This window comes from Amblyraja radiata, chromosome 19 (genome assembly GCF_010909765.2).
Source record: "Amblyraja radiata isolate CabotCenter1 chromosome 19, sAmbRad1.1.pri, whole genome shotgun sequence".
NCBI classification, from domain to species: domain Eukaryota; kingdom Metazoa; phylum Chordata; class Chondrichthyes; order Rajiformes; family Rajidae; genus Amblyraja; species Amblyraja radiata.
In genome coordinates, this window is record NC_045974.1 from 18,012,651 (window position 1) to 18,028,975 (window position 16,325).

General features: G+C 45.7%; 1 protein-coding gene across 1 annotated transcript; it reads right to left on the bottom strand.

Moving 5' to 3' along the window:
- Window positions 1-8,352: 8,352 nt before the first annotated feature.
- On the bottom strand, window positions 8,353-13,600 carry pex26 (peroxisomal biogenesis factor 26). Its single transcript, XM_033037798.1, has 5 exons — window positions 13,397-13,600; window positions 13,135-13,284; window positions 11,520-11,836; window positions 10,145-10,285; window positions 8,353-9,148 (listed from the first exon to the last, which is right to left on the bottom strand). Exons 1-5 carry the CDS (start codon window positions 13,579-13,581, stop codon window positions 9,045-9,047), a joined length of 897 nt encoding a protein of 298 aa, XP_032893689.1. The 5' UTR covers window positions 13,582-13,600; the 3' UTR covers window positions 8,353-9,044.
- Between the last annotated feature and the right edge of the window lie 2,725 nt (window positions 13,601-16,325).

The window sequence follows — 16,325 nt, forward strand, 5'->3', positions numbered from 1 at the left end:
CTCACTAATTGCTGTAGTTTAACTCTCAGTGATTCATGTACACTTCAGTCCTCTCTGCATCCTCATAACCAACACTGCCACCTAGCCTCATATTGTCGTTAAGAATGGATATATCACTTGATCCGCTGTTCAATTGTGAAACTACACAATTCCATGCTCAGTGCTTTTTTTTGCCAACTCTCTAAGCACTTTCCTTTTAGCTAATACCGTCTTTAACTTCTTACAACCGCAGCTGAACCACTTTAATCCCCCGAAGATAGACACAAAAAGCTGGAGTAACTCAGCGGGACAGGCAGCATCTCTTCTTCTTCTTCTTGCGTATGGCGTGCACAGCCTAAAGTTGTAGGACAACTTGTTCTATTTGATCTTATTTGATTGTGCACGCCAGGTTGATTGCATTCGTCGAAACAGGGCGGACCACGTGAAGGTTGCAATGTCCCACTCCGCAGCATCTCTGGAGAGAAGGAATGGGTGTCGTTTCGGGTCGAGACTTTTCGTCAGACTCTGTCACCTATTGCTTCTCGCCAGAGATGCTGCCAGTCCCGCTGAGTTACTCCAGATTTTTGTGCCTATCTTCGGTTTAAACCAGCATCTGCAGTTCCTTCTTACACTTTAATTCCCCGCCTTGGTCACTTTTCAACTGCACTTTCCCTGTTTTTTTCATCTTAAAGGGCTATATGTTACCTGTAAACTAAATTAATTCTTTAAATACTAGCTATTATATATTTACTGTCACACCTTCCAATTCGGTTTCCCCATGTACCAAAGCCAATTCATGCCTTTGTAGTTTCCTTTATTTGGATTGAAGATACTGCTTTCAGATTGAATAAATCACTTGCAACATTTACGTAAATTCCTTTTATATCCTGATCACTACTCCCTAAAGATTTTGCAGCTTTCCCTCCTGGTTCACAAGTGTTACAGTATATCTCTGACGCAGTTTGCCATTTGATAGTTTCCAGTTTCCTAATTGTAACTGGCTCATCTTCAGCACAGGTGTCCAATCTCTCTACACGCTCTTCCTCACTGAAGTCCAACATGCCAGAGGAACAGCACTCCCTCTTCTGTCTGGGAGCACCTTAGCCCTCGAAGACCAATGTAGAATTTAATAACTTCAGATCACTTGTCTTTCCCGTTTGTGTCAGGACAGGACAGTTCTGAAGGAAGGTCTTCGCACTTCACAGATGCTGCTCTATTCTTTGCTTATTTCCAGCATTCCATTTTATTTCATATTTCCCTTAGCTTTGTTCTGCATCTCAGAATTCCAGCAACACTTTCCTCTCTCCACTGCCTCACTCAGCTCCCACTATTTACACCTCCTCCACACGAAATAGATGTGAATAACAAGAACTCCCTCTCGTAAACAGTGTCAATGGCATTCCTGGTTCTTTCCAACTCTCATTCTTTGCTGCGTAAAACATGCTTGTTTTTTCACTTTCCCACTTTGGACGACAAATCTTAAACACGAAATGGTAACCGCCAACATTCTCTGGCTTTCACAGCGCAGCCGGCTGCTCATCTGTTCATCTGTGCAGAGGATGGTCTCTCGGCTGAAGCAATAAATTCATTGCTCTCTTTATAGATGCTGCCTGTCCTATTGAGTGCCTCCAGCATTATCGGTCTTACGTCAATTTACGCTTTCTCTGTACAGATTCTGTATGGTACTATTTGGTCACTTAGCCTGCACAGTCTATAGATTACAATTCTATCTCGTTACATGTATCTAATGTCTGGATTTATTACATGACCTGTATTATAACTATGGTTTGAGAGTCTTTACAGAACTCCCACTAATTGTTATGACGTGCAACCTATGAGCAATACCAGATCGTGTTGTACCAATTATGAACAATGACATTACTAGCCTCTGCCATCTGTGAGTACTGATATCCCTTTCACTTACGATCTGCGATCCATGATATGCTTCAGAGATTTCTGCATCCATGGAATCTCAAGCAGTGATCTAGTCTGTGCATTCTGAAAGTGTTGAATTATTCAGCCTGTACAATTCTGAACGACTGGAGTCTAACTTGTGCAGTCTCTGAGCAGAGACATATTCACTGCCCATCGCAATTTCGTGGAACTTTTAAGTAGTAAAATATCGACCCCCAAGTAATTATCTTTACCCTTTGAAATATCTACCTAGTGCAAACAAGGACCTATGTTGCACCCATCTGCTACAAATGGTGAGCATAGCTATCTCTGTCCTGTACTATCACTGGTATCCGTGCCTCTGCGCTGGGCAACCTGACTTGTCATTGACAGATACAAAATGCTGGAATAACTCAGCAGGACTGGCAACATCTCAGGAGAAAATGGATAGTTGACGTTTCAAGTCGGGATCCTTCTTCAGACTGATTGTAAGGTCTATGTGCAACTTCTTACCTGGAAAAGTTGGTGTTTGAAGTAAAAGGCAATTTATTAAACTGGTGTGCACCAGGAGGCCAGCCAAAGCTGACCTGTCAAGTGTGACTTTGGTACAAATATATACTCCCAGATGACAAGATTACTCAGAAACTTGATTAAATCAAGGACTGAATGGGGTGGGAGATTGCAACCTTCACGTGGTCCACCCTGTTTCGACGAATGCTATCAACCTGGCGTGCACAATCAACTAAGATCAAATAGAACAAGTTGTCCTACAACTTTAGGCTGTTCACGCCATACGCATGAAGAGGGAGGACTCAATTTCAGAAACTTGACTAACAATAAAACAACACAGAGGCATGATCAACAATAAAACAAGGTCTTAATTACAGAACGGAACTCAGAAAGTCTTAATTAGGTGACAAACAGAATTAGATGATTATCCACAAGTCTAAATTCATTAACAGAAGATCCAAATTTCTGTTATAATGATGCGCGCATGCATAATCAATTCCTGTTAGGCTTTGACTGCGGTTTCCTGTCACCACATTAGCACAATTCACATCCCTACATACTAATTATTAGCCCACATTATTGTTTACCCTACAACAGATACATTAATGCAGTGATATCATCACCTCTTCCTCCTGTGAAATGTGTGGAGTGATATATATGGTCTCAGCAATCACACATCAACAAGAAAAACAATAAATGGTGGAAGTCTTCCACCTGTAAATGTTGGCTGTGCTTCTTATCCTACATATGCAGCCTGACCTGCTGAGTATTTCCAGCATTCTTCAGATTTTATCTTAGATTTCCTGCAACTGCAATTTTTCTGTTATAAATTTATGCTCTGTAATCTTTGCACAATATCCCTGCCTGGTCCAAGTTCAACAATCTGTGGCTTGTGATCCGCTCATTCTGTAACATTGCTACATTTATCTTGTGCATTTCGAGAAATTCCTCAGTTTTGTGAGCTGCAAAGGGTGGAATTGTCTACTCATTACATTGTTCAGTCTCCAGTAGCCCATCATGTGTCCCTCACATAGGAAACAGAAACACAAGTAGGCCGTTTAGCTCTTCACACTAATCCTTCATGCGGCACCTTCATGCGTAGATTGTTTTCTTTGGAACATCGGAGGTTGAGGGGAGACTTGATAGAAGTATATAAAATTATAGAAATTAGGTGCAGGAGTAGGCCATTCGGCCCTTCGAGCCTGCGCCGCCATTCAATATGATCATGGCTGATCATCCAACTCAGTATCCCGTACCTGCCTTCTCTCCATACCCTCTGATCCCTTTAGCCACATCTAACTCCCTCTTAAATATAGCCAATGAACTGGCCTCAACTACCCTCTGTGGCAGAGAGTTCCAGAGATTCACCACAGTTTTTCTCATCTCGGTTTTAAAGGATTTCCCCCTTATCCTTAAGCTGTGACCCCTTGTCCTGGACTTCCCCAACATCGGGAACAATCTTCCTGCATCTAGCCTGTCCAACACCTTAAGAATTTTGTAAGTTTCTATAAGATCCCCTCTCAATCTCCTAAATTCTAGAGTATAAACCAAGTCTATCCAGTCTTTCTTCATAAGACAGTCCTGACATCCCAGGAATCAGTCTGGTGAACCTTCTCTGCACTCCCCTCTATGGCAATAATGTCCTTCCTCAGATTTGGAGACCATAACTGTACGCAATACTCCAGGTGTGGTCTCACCAAGACCCTGTACAACTGCAGTAGAACCTCCCTGCTCCTATACTCAAGAGAGGCTTAGATAGGGTAGATAGTCAGAACCTTTTTTTCAGGGTACAAATGTCCAATGATAGCTTTAAGGAGAGAAGGGGAAAGTTTAATAGAGATGTGCAGGCAAGTTTTTTACACTGAGCGTGGTTGGGGCCTGGAACGCATTGCCAGGGGTGGTGGTAGAGGCAGATATGATAATGGCATTGAGAAGCTTTTAGATAAGCACATGGAAGTGCAGGAAATAGGGGGATATGAAGGTGCAGGTAGGTGAGATCGGTATAACGTGGCATCATGTTCAGCAAAAAACCAATTTAGTTCAATAATATGTGGCACTTCATCAAAGGTCTTCTTGTCCAAATATACTACATCCATTGGCTAACTGTTGATTCTGCCCCTTATTATTTCTTGTTACCACTAGAATAATATCAGATCCCAGCCCTTTCTGATACTGACTGGGGGTCAGGTAGTGGGTCATGCCAATAGACAATAGGTGCAGGAGTAGGCGAATCGGCCCTTCGAGCCAGCACCGCCATTCAATGTGATAATGTGTGATCATCCCCAATCAGTACCCCGTTCCTGCCTTCTTCCCATATCCCCAGACTCCGCTATCTTTAAGAGCCCTATCTAGCTCTCTCTTGAAAGTATCCAGAGAACCGGCCTCCACCACCCTCTGAGGCAGAGAATTCCACAAACTCACAACTCTCTGTGAGAAAAAGTGGTTCCTCATCTCCGTTCTAAATGGTTTACCCCTTATTCTTAAACTGTGGCCGCTGGTTCTGGCCCCCAACATCGGGACCATATTTCCTGCCTCTAGCATGTCCAATCCCTTAATAACCTTATATGTTTCAATAAGATCCCCATCTCATCCTTCTAAATTCCAGAGCATACAAGCCCAGTCGCACCATTCTCTTAGCATACGAGTCTCGCCATCCCGGGAATTAACCTTGTAAACCTACCCTGCACTCCCTCAATAGCAAGAATGTCCTTCCTCAAATTAGGGGACCAAAACTGCACACCATACTCCAGGTGTGGTCTCATTAGGGCCCTGTACAACTGCAGAAGGACCTCTTTGCTCCTATACCCGACTTGTTATAAAGGCCAACATGCCATTCGCTTTCTTCACTGCCTGCTGTACCTGCATGCTTACTTTCATAGACTGATGAACAAGGACCCCCAGATCCCGTTGTACTTCCCCTTTTCCCAACTTGACGCCATTTAGATAGTAATCTGCCTTCCTGTTTTTGATACCAAAGTGGATAACCTCACATTTATCCACATTAAACTTCATCTGCCATGCATCTGCCCACTCCCCCAATCTGTCCAAGTCACCCTGCATTCTCATAGCATCCTCCTCACAGTTCACACTGCCCACCCAGCTTTGTGTCATCTGCAAATTTGCTAATGTTACTTTGAATCTCTTCATCCAAATCATTGATGTATATTGTAAATAGCTGCGGTCCCAGCACCGAGCCTTGCGGTACCCCACTAGTCACTGCCTGCCATTCTGAAAGGGACCCGTTAATCCCTACTCTTTGTTTTCTGTCTGCCAACCAATTTTCTATCCATGTCAGCACTCTACCCCCAATACCATGTGCCCTAATTTTGCCCACTAATTTCCTATGTGGGACCTTATCAAATGCTTTCTGAAAGTCCAAGTACTGGCTCTCCCTTGTCCATTTTCCTAGTTACATCCTCAAAAAATTTGTTAAGCTGCAAAGAGTACAGAGATTTACAAGGATGTTGCATGAGGGATAAGGTGCAGGTAGAGGTTGGGCAAGCTAGAAGATTATTCTATGGAGTGTAGGTGGCTGAGAGGTGATCTTATCGTGGTGTATAAAATCATAAGAGGAATTAATAGGGCAAACGCAGAATAATTTACCGAGGAGCCTTCTGTCGCCGTGCTCTTGACTCTTGAAAACCTAGGATTCAGATCATCATGTCCTTGGGATTTAGTATCAGAGAATCATAGAGCTGTACAACATGGAAACAGATTCTTGCTCACCTCATCTTTACCGACCAGTTTGCCTATTTCTGGGAATTTGTCCATAGTCATAGACTCAGAGTATGGAAACTCGCCCACACCGGCCAGCTACACTCGTCCCACTTGCCTGCGCTTGGTCCATATCCCTCCAAACCTGTCCTATCCATGTACCTGTCTGTTTCTTGAACGATGGGATAGTCCCAGCCTCAACTACCCCCTCTGGCAGCTTGTTCCATACACCCACCACCCTTTGTGTGAAAAAGCTGCCCCACGGATTCCTATTAAATCTTTTCCCCTTCACCTTGAACCTATGTCCTCTGGTCCCATATTCCCCTACTCTGGGCAAAAGACTGCATCTACCCAATCTATTCCTCTCATGATTTTGTAATCTCATGATCCATGTCTGCTTCTGTGATGGCATACACTAAATATCTATTGTATTTGTCAGCCCTCACCTATTCTGCAATGTGCCTGACTCAATATACCTTAGCTTAAACACATAGGGCACTCGTCCTAATTGAAACATCATCTTTACTCCCACACAATGGTCTTTGAGCACGACAATGCCATTGTACAAGTTAGTGAAGAGATGGTCATATAGCACCAAATATATCTATGACAATCACCAGTCTCTCCCCTTTCTCGATCTTTCTGTCTCCATCAGACCAACTATCAATTGATGTCTGTTACAAACCTACTGATTCCTATAGTTATCTGGAACGTGCTTGCATCGTCCCAGAATGTGCAGAAACCCTGCTTCATTCACCATGGGTGCACTGAACTTTCCTCTCACTCAGGCCCTTGTGACCCAAGGATTTCTCAGCTATGTTGATCCTAAAGTGGCAGTGTTGAAGCCAAACCCCATAATAACCAAATTTGTGAAAGTGATTCACTTAGTGAAGGCTCTCTGTGTTAGGTTTTAACTCTAACAATCCCATGACATCCAGAGGTTTCTTATAGACATCAGTTCGGTCTGAAAGCAGTGTTTCTTTCACACTGTGCAGCCTGCAAATATCTGATTTATTGATTCATTCATTCATTCATTCCGGATATGGGTGTTGGTGGCCAGCCCATCCCTAATAGTCATGAGAAGCTGGTGAGTCACCTTAAACAGCCGATCTTTCAGGTAAGTGTACCCGCTCAATTTTGGTTGGGGAGTTCCAGGATTTACACCCGACATTAATAAAGAACTGGCAATAAATTGCAAGTCAGGACAGTGTGTAACCTAAACCTGTATATGATGACCTCAGCCCTTAGCAGTAGAGGTTACAGATTTGGGAGGTGGTCAGATTAGCCTGGAAGTGTAACTGCAGTGCATGTTGCAAACGCACACAATGCAGCTATTGTGCAACAGTAGTGGAGGGAGTGAAAGTTTAAGAAGGTGGATGGGGCTGCTTTGTCCCAGGTGGCATTGAGCCTCCAGAGAGGTGCTGGAGTTGCACTCATCCAGGCAAGTGGAGATTATTTCATTACAGTCCACACATGTGCTTTGTCAATAGTGTAGTAAAATGCCATGGGAAACTTAGTTTAGTTTACAGATACAGCGCAGAGACAGGCCCTTCAGCCCATCAAGTCCGCAACGACCAGCAATCCCCGCACATTAACACTATCCTACACATACGAGGGACAATTTACAATTATAACGAGCCAATTAACACACAAACCTGCACGTCTTTGGAGCGTGGGAGGAAACCGAAGATCTCAGAGAGAGCATACAAACTCCACACAGACAACACCTGCAGTCGGGATCGAACCAGGGTATCTGGCACAGCAAACGGAGTAAGGCTGCAACTCTACCGCTGCGCCACCATGCCACCCTGTCAGATTGTGTATATGTACCCTTTTCTGATCCATGCTCGCTGACAGGATGTTAGTACTGGGGAATCCGATTCATCGCAGATGGTTTGACTATTTTGGACATTGACATTTTCTGGCAGGTCAGACAGAAATGTTACTTGCCTTCCATCAGCCCGTGCTGTATGTTAACACCGTCTTGCTGCATGCAGGCATGGCCTGCTTCACATGCTGAGACGAGTGGAGTGGAATTACTGTAATTATCCGCTTCTGATCTTATAGAGGGAGGAAGGCTTCTGAAAAAGCAGCTGAAAATTTGTCTTGTGGCACTGCCCCAAAGAACTACCCTGGGGATAGGCAGCTCAATCTACAATCACCTAGAGAGGTATGGAGAAAGGACAAATTAAGGGCTGTGTGGGTGGGAGAGGTAGCATAGAGGGAGAAAAATACACCTTCAAACGAACATAAATCAACACCTTTCAAGTACATCTTTATTGTCGACTATCCAGATGTCACAAATATACACACGTCACACCTGTAACTCAGTCGCAGTTGTCATATCTGACTACAATTGGGTTGGTCGAGGGGTTCTGGCCCCAAAGACATTATGTTCTGTTTATAATGAAAGCCAAGTTCCATTTATTGATACAACATTAGACAAAGGCTACTCATGCCTCTTACCGTGATGTTTACTGGGCCGTCAACCTATGACGGATGTTCCCTTTGTTAAAGTGGATATTGTATTCACAACGGCTTGCAGTCTGTTTCATTGGAGCACCGGCTGACATAAATTTCCTTCAATGTGTCCTTTAATGAAAAGTCTTCTTTACAAACACCAAACCCCGCAGGATATTCACTCCTCTCACCCAAATACTTTGGCACCACAGTCCCCTCCTCCCTTCCCAATGCACTGATTAACAGTCCACTGAAGCAACCGAGGGACAGAGATAGTTAACCCCTTCAATGCAGAGTGGAACTGAAAGGGATTACAGAAAGGAACATTGAAGGCTGTGCCTGTTGCACAGTGAGACTATCAACTGCAGGTCTGATATGCCAAGCTGGTTCGAGCGAACTTCACTGGAGCAAGAGCCCAGCATCAGGACTTGCTCATTTTCTAGATTCATTAGATTGTGGTGTTTAACTAACCAACTCTCCTGCCGAAGTCACTGGCCAAGCCTTGTCTTGTAGTAAGGAGAGAACATAATGTCCCATGTCGACTTGAGGAAGAGTCGTACACTGGTTAAACAGGAAAAGGTGACTGGAGAGGCTGAAGGGGAAACAAAAGAAGTATATTGAGAATGAAAATACTGTAGATGCTGGAAAGCTGAAATAAAAACAAATGAGAATATTTTAGGTCAAACACCCTTCCTCAGAACAGACACAGAGAAAATGATGAGCAGTCAGTTGTCACAAGGGATTGGAGATGCTGGAATTTAGTTTAGCTTAGAGGTACAATGCGGAAACAGGCCCTTCGGCCCACCATCTGCACAGACCAGTGATCTCCATACACTAGCACTATCCTACACACAAGGGACAATTTACAATTTTTACTGAAGCCAATTAACCAACAAATCAGTACGTCTTTGGAATCTTGATCAAAAAACACAAAGTGTTGGAGTAACTATTATTCAACCTATTAAAAAAAACCATCACATCTCTCCTATCAGGAGAGTAACCTCAATGACCACAGGGCATTAGGTTGGTTCAACTGCACTGATTCTGCTACTAATTAAAAGACATTTGGATAGGTGCATGGACAGGAAAGGTTCAACGGAATATGGGCCAAACACAGGCAAATGAGATTAGCTCAGATGGACATTTTGCCCAGCATGGATGTGTTCGGGCCTAAAGGCCTGTTTCTGTGGCACACACAGCAGTCTTAAATTAAATCAACCATATTTTGGGATCTGAATGTCGTTGACAAGGCCAGCATTTACTGTATGTAGCTAATTAACCTCAAGAGGTGGTGAGACGTCACTGCTGCAGTGTTGAACTGCTGCAACCCTCCTGGTGAAGGTGATCCCAGTGTTGATAAGGAGGGAGTTCCAGTGACAATGAAAGACGAGCAGTATTAAATCCCACTTAGGATGGAGTGGTCTGGAGGGAAACTTACAGGCGAAGGTACTCCTGTGCTTTAGTTGCCCTTGTACCTCTCGGTGGGGGAGGCTGCGGGTTTGAGAGGCAAAGTTGGGATGCATTGGCCGGTGTGTGTTGCTGAGGTACATTTTGTAGCTGGTGCTTGCTGAAAAGCTATGCCACTCACCAGGGTCCAGCCTGATGACCAGCAGATAGGCTACGAACACGGCCAGAAGCAGCTTGCGAAGAGAAACCAAACGCAGACTTCTACGACACAACTCCACCACTTGCTGAATTAACCGGAACATATGGCGTAGTGTGTATTGTGCTGCCAAGAAAAAGAGAAGTGGCAATGAAACACACCATGACAATGTTTGGTTATCCTCAATCTAATACTTGCAGAAGATGGAAGATGGGACAGCAGCCACGTGAGCTTTGGAATGGTCTTGTCTGCAAAATGCCTAGGGAATTAGGACTTGGTGGGCATATGTGGAACAGTCTGAGCATACAGCTAGCAATGGGGAGTGTGGAGTAAAAGACTCAATGGTAACTCTACTTATTGTTAACTCAGTACCAAAGAAACTTTATGAGTCACAAGGGACTACAGATGCTGGAATCCAGAGCAAAAACAAATTGCTGGAGGAACTCAGCGGATCGAGCAGCAGAAAGGAAGTGTCGACAATTGTTGAACAGATCGCAGGGTCTTGACCTGAAATGCTGCCAATTTTACCAACAGCCCCCCCCCCGCGCTTCACAAGATCCGCTGAGTTCCTCCAATTGTTTAAGGAACTGCAGATGCCGGTTTAAACCAAAGATAGACACAAAAAGCTGGAGTAACTCAGCGGGACAGGCAGCATCTTTGGAGAGAAGGAGTGGGTGATGTTTCGGGTCAACACCTTTCACCTGACAGGTCAGTCAGAAGAAGGGTCTCGACCTGAAACGTCACCCATTCCTTCTCTCCAGAGATGCTGCCTGTCGCGCTGAGTTTCTCCAGCTTTTGGTGTGTACCCTCCAATGGTTTGCTCCATCTTTTTTATTAAGAGTTTGTTTGTTATCCAAGTTAGAGTCTGTCAAACGCATTGTGGTATGTGAATCATCTCTTCCCACTGTGTGTGTAACACAGCAAAGGGCAGCATGAAGTGTGCACACAATCTTCACAGCCTTAACAGTTTGGCAAGGCCTCACCAAAGAATGGGATGGTGTGCAAGGTTTGCACTGGGCGAGAAGATCCTTCTAATCCAGGGATATCCTGCACAGGAAAATAGGAAAAGGACGCAGAGCCCCTTTGGAGGCAAATTGCTGGAATACTGGTGTGTGGGCCGCCAGAACTAGACAGAAACACAGCCAATCAGGAAAGGCAAATAGCAAAAAAGTGCAGATGCTGGGGATCCAAAATAAAATCAGAGAACACTGAGGCTACTCGGCACATGGTCATTCAACTAAACTGATCGGTCTCTCTCTCTCTCTCTCTCCACAGTTGCTAGGGTAATCTGCTAAACATTTCCAGCATTATCTGCTTTTATATCAGGACACTGCTATATGTGACAGGAATTGGGGGTTACCAGATTGTCTGCGTTCGCTGCATTCTGCTGGAACCTGGCTCCTGCTCTCCGCCAATTCTTGCTCCAGCAGTTTGGGTCTCTTTCGCAAAACAACTTCCAGCACCGATTCCTTCTGTTGCTCCGTCAATAATGTGGTATCCTTGATCTCCTTCTCCGCTTCTGCATAAAGACCAAGTGGCAGCAGCACATGCAGTATATACAACTCAAACACCAGACCCACACTTCCTGGGGCACTTGTGCTGGCCTTGCTCTTAAGCCAGCTGCTGACGGCCTGCTGTATTTGGCCAGGCTCTCCAGCCTTGCTGTATAGGATGATGCTGCCACAGAGAATATCATCAGCTTCATGCATTTTAAGGGTGTCTAACATTCATAAACGTGACTGTAACATCAGCACGTATAAAATGTAGACTAAAGCCATTACTTCATGGGCCACACAGTGGTGCCTCACTGCTCCAGAAACCAGGGTTCAACCAGACCTCGGGTGCTGTTTGTGTGGACTTTGCACGTTTTCCTCTGCTTTTCTCTCACGTCCCATGGATGTGGGGGTTGGGGAGTTAACTGACTGTTGAGGGAAATCGAGGGAATTATCAGGAATGTGAGGAAGAATACATAACTGGGAACTGCAGGGGGGAATAGGATCGATGGGAGTCAAGACTGCTCTTGGGTTGTCAGAATAAAATGAGGAGGAAAACAAAATGAAAAATGCAAAAAAACAAATTGCCAGAAGAATTCAGTGGAGGCTTTAAAACACTCACAGCCTTATCCAACACTCCCAAGCGATTTATTTGATTTAGTGCCTTTTATGCTGTTTCAAAGGGGAAAGTGACAAGGGGAGTTGTACAACCAGCACCATATATGCTCTCACATCCTGCTGGAGGTACTCAGCAGGCTGAGCGACAGGGGTCAAAGGAGAAGAGAAACTGTCAAATGTTTCAGGTCAAACCCTGCATCAGGACCGAGAGGGAAGAGGGAGATTGCTGGTGTAAAGAGAGGGGATGGGGTAGGGGGGAGAGTTGAACGGTTGATGAGCAGAAGGAGCCTGGGGGAGGGGTGAAATGGGAGACAGAGAAAAAAGCAGATGAGAAAAAAGGCAGATGGACCCAGATGGGTGGAGGGGGGAGGGTTAGAAGGGTGATGTGAGAACACAAAGGCTACCAGTGCTGGAATCGATACGTAAGGATACGACAATGGGGACCATTGGAGGATGGTTAAGATCAGATGGGGAAGAGACCTGGTGGTTGATATTTGTGAGTAGTAGATGAACAGAACTAGGTTGGTGGGAGATGAATGGAACAACCAGGGTCTGGAACAACGCAAAACCCTACCTCAACATTAGAACTACGGTCCACCTGTTGCACTATCATCATGGACTTGTTTTCTCATCGGTTTTGGACCCTCTTTTTTGCACAACCGTTCTCTTTCAGCTATCTTGTAGAATTTGTGTAACAAGTATATACTTTATGTTTCCTTATGATGCCCGAGACTATCTACCTGTGATGCTATGGCATTGGCAAGCAAGATTGTCATTGTACCTGCACCTCCCCCTATTCGTGTGTGAGACAATAAACGCGACTGGAGCCGAGGGCATCTGTCTCAGGGCTGCACCAACACTCACCAGAGCTGGAGGAGAGCGGCGGGGATTCGGTCGGGGCTGCCGTACTGTTGCAGCAGCCAGTCCCAGGCCCGGCGCCACTGCCGTCGCTCGGCCAGCGCCTGCAGCCCCATGGTGCACAGGGACGACCTGATGTCGGCGGCTCGGGGCGCACTGCAGGCGGGGGGAGGGAGAGAGAGAGAGAGAGGGAATGAGGATACGCGGCCCCGCGGACTCCGCCGCCCTGGCACCCACACACAGCCTCGTATCCCGGGCCCCGTCTCACCTGCCGCCCGGCTGCCGGTCCAGCCACTCCAGGCCGCGCTCGCAGGCCGCCAGCGCCCCCGCCAAGTTGCGCTGCACCTGCAGCAGGTCGGCCGCCCGCTCCAGCCACACCAGGCCCGGGCAAAGGGCCGGCTCCCGGGCGCAGGGCCTCCATCGGCCCAGCACCAGCGGCCCGCTCCGCTTCATGCCGCCCGCACCCCGCTCTGGCCACGACCCACGCTGCTCCCTCCCCTCCACAGCGCCAGGGGGCGCCCGAGGCTCGGCCACGGGACCCGGAAGCTGCGGATCGCCCGATGCCGCAGTGACCAAGAGCAAAGATCCTATAGCAAGCTATTGGATCTTTGACCCAGAGAGTCAAGAGTGTTTTATTGCCTTTTGTCCCAGATATAACAATGACATTCGTACTTGCAGCAGCACAACAGCATATGTAAATATAGTATACTGTTAACAATATAATAACGAGAGACAGAGAGAAAGAGAAGGGAAAATAAAGTTAAATGTTCCGTATTAGAGGTAATTTACAGCAGCCACCTAATCTACACGTGTTTAGGATGTGGGAGGGTAATGAAGCATCATGCAGCCACAAAGAACTTGCAAACGCGAGGCAGGACAGGATTGCTAGAAGATAGACACAAAAAGCTGGAGTAACTCAGCAGGACAGGCAGCGTCTCTGGAGAGAAGGAATGGGTGACGTTTCGGGTCGAGACCCTTCTTCAGACTTGTTTTTGGAGCTGAGAGGCGGTGGCTCTATCAGCTGTGGCGCTGAGGCACCATCTGATGCCAAACAGTTTCTCTGAGCATTGGCAGGAGTACAAGGTAATGTACAAGATGAAAACTGCAGCTGCCTTTTCAGACTAGTTATTGGCATACGAGGGGTGGGAGATTGCAACCTTCACGTGGTCCGCCCTGTTTCGACGAATGCAATCAACCTGGCGGGCACAATCAAATAAGATCAAATAGAACAAGTTGTCCTACAACTTTAGGCTGTGCACACCATACGCAAGAAGAAGATTGGCATACGACACTGATGTACTGATCCACTATTGAAATGCCAGACGAAGCACGATGTGCTCTGTATCTATCTTGGGAAACCCACCCCCAATTATTATCACCCAATAAAGCTCTGCACAAGCCTTTAAGATGTTCACAGTGGACATTCCTTGTACTCAGTCTTGGAAGGTACCATTGATGCTTGCGTCAGCTATGCGAGAGGAACAATGCTTACCAGCCATCTACACACCCTGATGCAGCATTTCCAGTGGTGAGGCTGAATCCAGATAAAATGTTAATGTAGCACCCCTCATCCCCTCCTATGCCATTCCTTCTACTAATTTCCTTTTGCTGCTTTCCCTCAGATCCCACAGTGGTGCAGTGAATCCCACTCTTGTACTCTATGCCCTGTCTGAAGGCATGCTTGCCAAACACTCATAGTCAACCTGTCTGCCCGAGTGTCCACTTTCAGGGAAGTATGCACCGTAAACACAATCTCTCTACTGTACAACGTTCTTCAGGACTATTCCAAATACTGTGTATGCCCTACCTGGATTGAGTTACCAAATATGCATCACTTCACACTTATGCGAGGGAGAATTTATCTAATTTAATTCCATTGATTAGGAGACCACTGAGCTGAAACAAGCACCAATTAATATTGGAGTTTCTTGGTTGTAAACTACTCTTTTCCATTCCAGAATTGTGCATGGCTGCATTGGGTAATGGAGACCCTGAATAATGGTGGCACTTCATGGTGCAAAAACTGCTGGAAGAACTCAGCGGGCCAAGCAGCAACTATGGAAGAAAAGGGATGGGTGCTCTGCATTAAGGCCAAGGGCATCAAGGGGAGATGGCCAGTGTAGAGTTGTAAGGGAGGGGTGAGGCAGAGAATGGCCGGTGGAACCTGATAAAGGATGGATGATGGGCACATGGAACCTGGTGGGGGAGAGTGATGAGTTGAGATAAGGGGTGGGGGGGGGGGGGGGGGGGGGGGGTGCTAGAGGGATGGAAAAGAGATACCCTGGATGGACTGATGGGAGTGAGAAAGGAACATGAAATTGAAAAAAATAATATTTAATTAATATATAATTTAATTAATTGGGCTCTAAACTACCTGAGCAGAGTAGGTGGTGCTGTTCTTTAGTTTGTGATTGGACTCGCCCAGGCAGTGGAGAAGGCCAAGGACGTATATGACAATGTGAGAATGGGAAGGGGCACTGAACTGTCATGCTACTTGGGAGCTCAAGATAGCCATTGTGGTAGGGTGCATGTGGTCCATACATGGTTGCCAATGTAATGGGGGTCACATTACAAGCACAAAATGCAATAGACAAGGTTGGAAATGGTTCATGTGAATTTCTGTCTCACCTGGAATAGCTGTTTCGGTCTCCAAATGATGGTGAGGCTGGAGGTGTCCTGATGCAAGGTCTCAACCCAAAACTCCGACAATCCCTTTGCCTCCATGGATGCTGCTTTACCCGATGAGTTCCTCCAGAAGTTTATTTTTTGCTTCTGATTCCAGCATCTGCAGATTCTGTTTCCCCATATTTCATGATATTGTATTATCTTCCCATTTCCATGTTGCAAAAGCAACTCAATGTGAAGTTTAGCTAAAGTATGTCACATTTAGATTTTGGATGTTTATTTGCCAAATAGAGCCTGAGTATGTAAATTATAACTGTAGATTATGCTGCTGTATCTTTGTGCTTTTGTACAAGTTTAATTCCTGTAAAGAAATTTGATTTCTAATTTTAGCCTGACAGATGTTTGGCCTGGTGAATATTGTCTATCCACTTGTGAAGCTCTGGCTAAAAGAGCAATAAACTGCCCTCCTTTACAGCCAAAAATAAGGTTGAAGAGGTGTGTCTGTCAATTCACAGTGTGCTTCATGACTAGAAAGATGTCAGAATGGCCAACACACTATCTTCCCAGTAGTT

Excerpts from the sequence above, each read along its gene's own strand:
- pex26 (XM_033037798.1), bottom strand. The coding sequence starts at position 13,581 with ATGAAGCGGAGCGGGCCGCTGGTGCTGGGCCGATGGAGGCCCTGCGCC. Across the intron at positions 10,286-11,519 it reads CAGCGAACGCAGACAATCTG|CACAATACACACTACGCCAT; the intron begins GTAACCCCCAAT and ends TTTTCTTGGCAG. Across the intron at positions 9,149-10,144 it reads GGTCATCAGGCTGGACCCTG|CCTCTCCAGTCACCTTTTCC; the intron begins GTGAGTGGCATA and ends TTTCCCCTTCAG.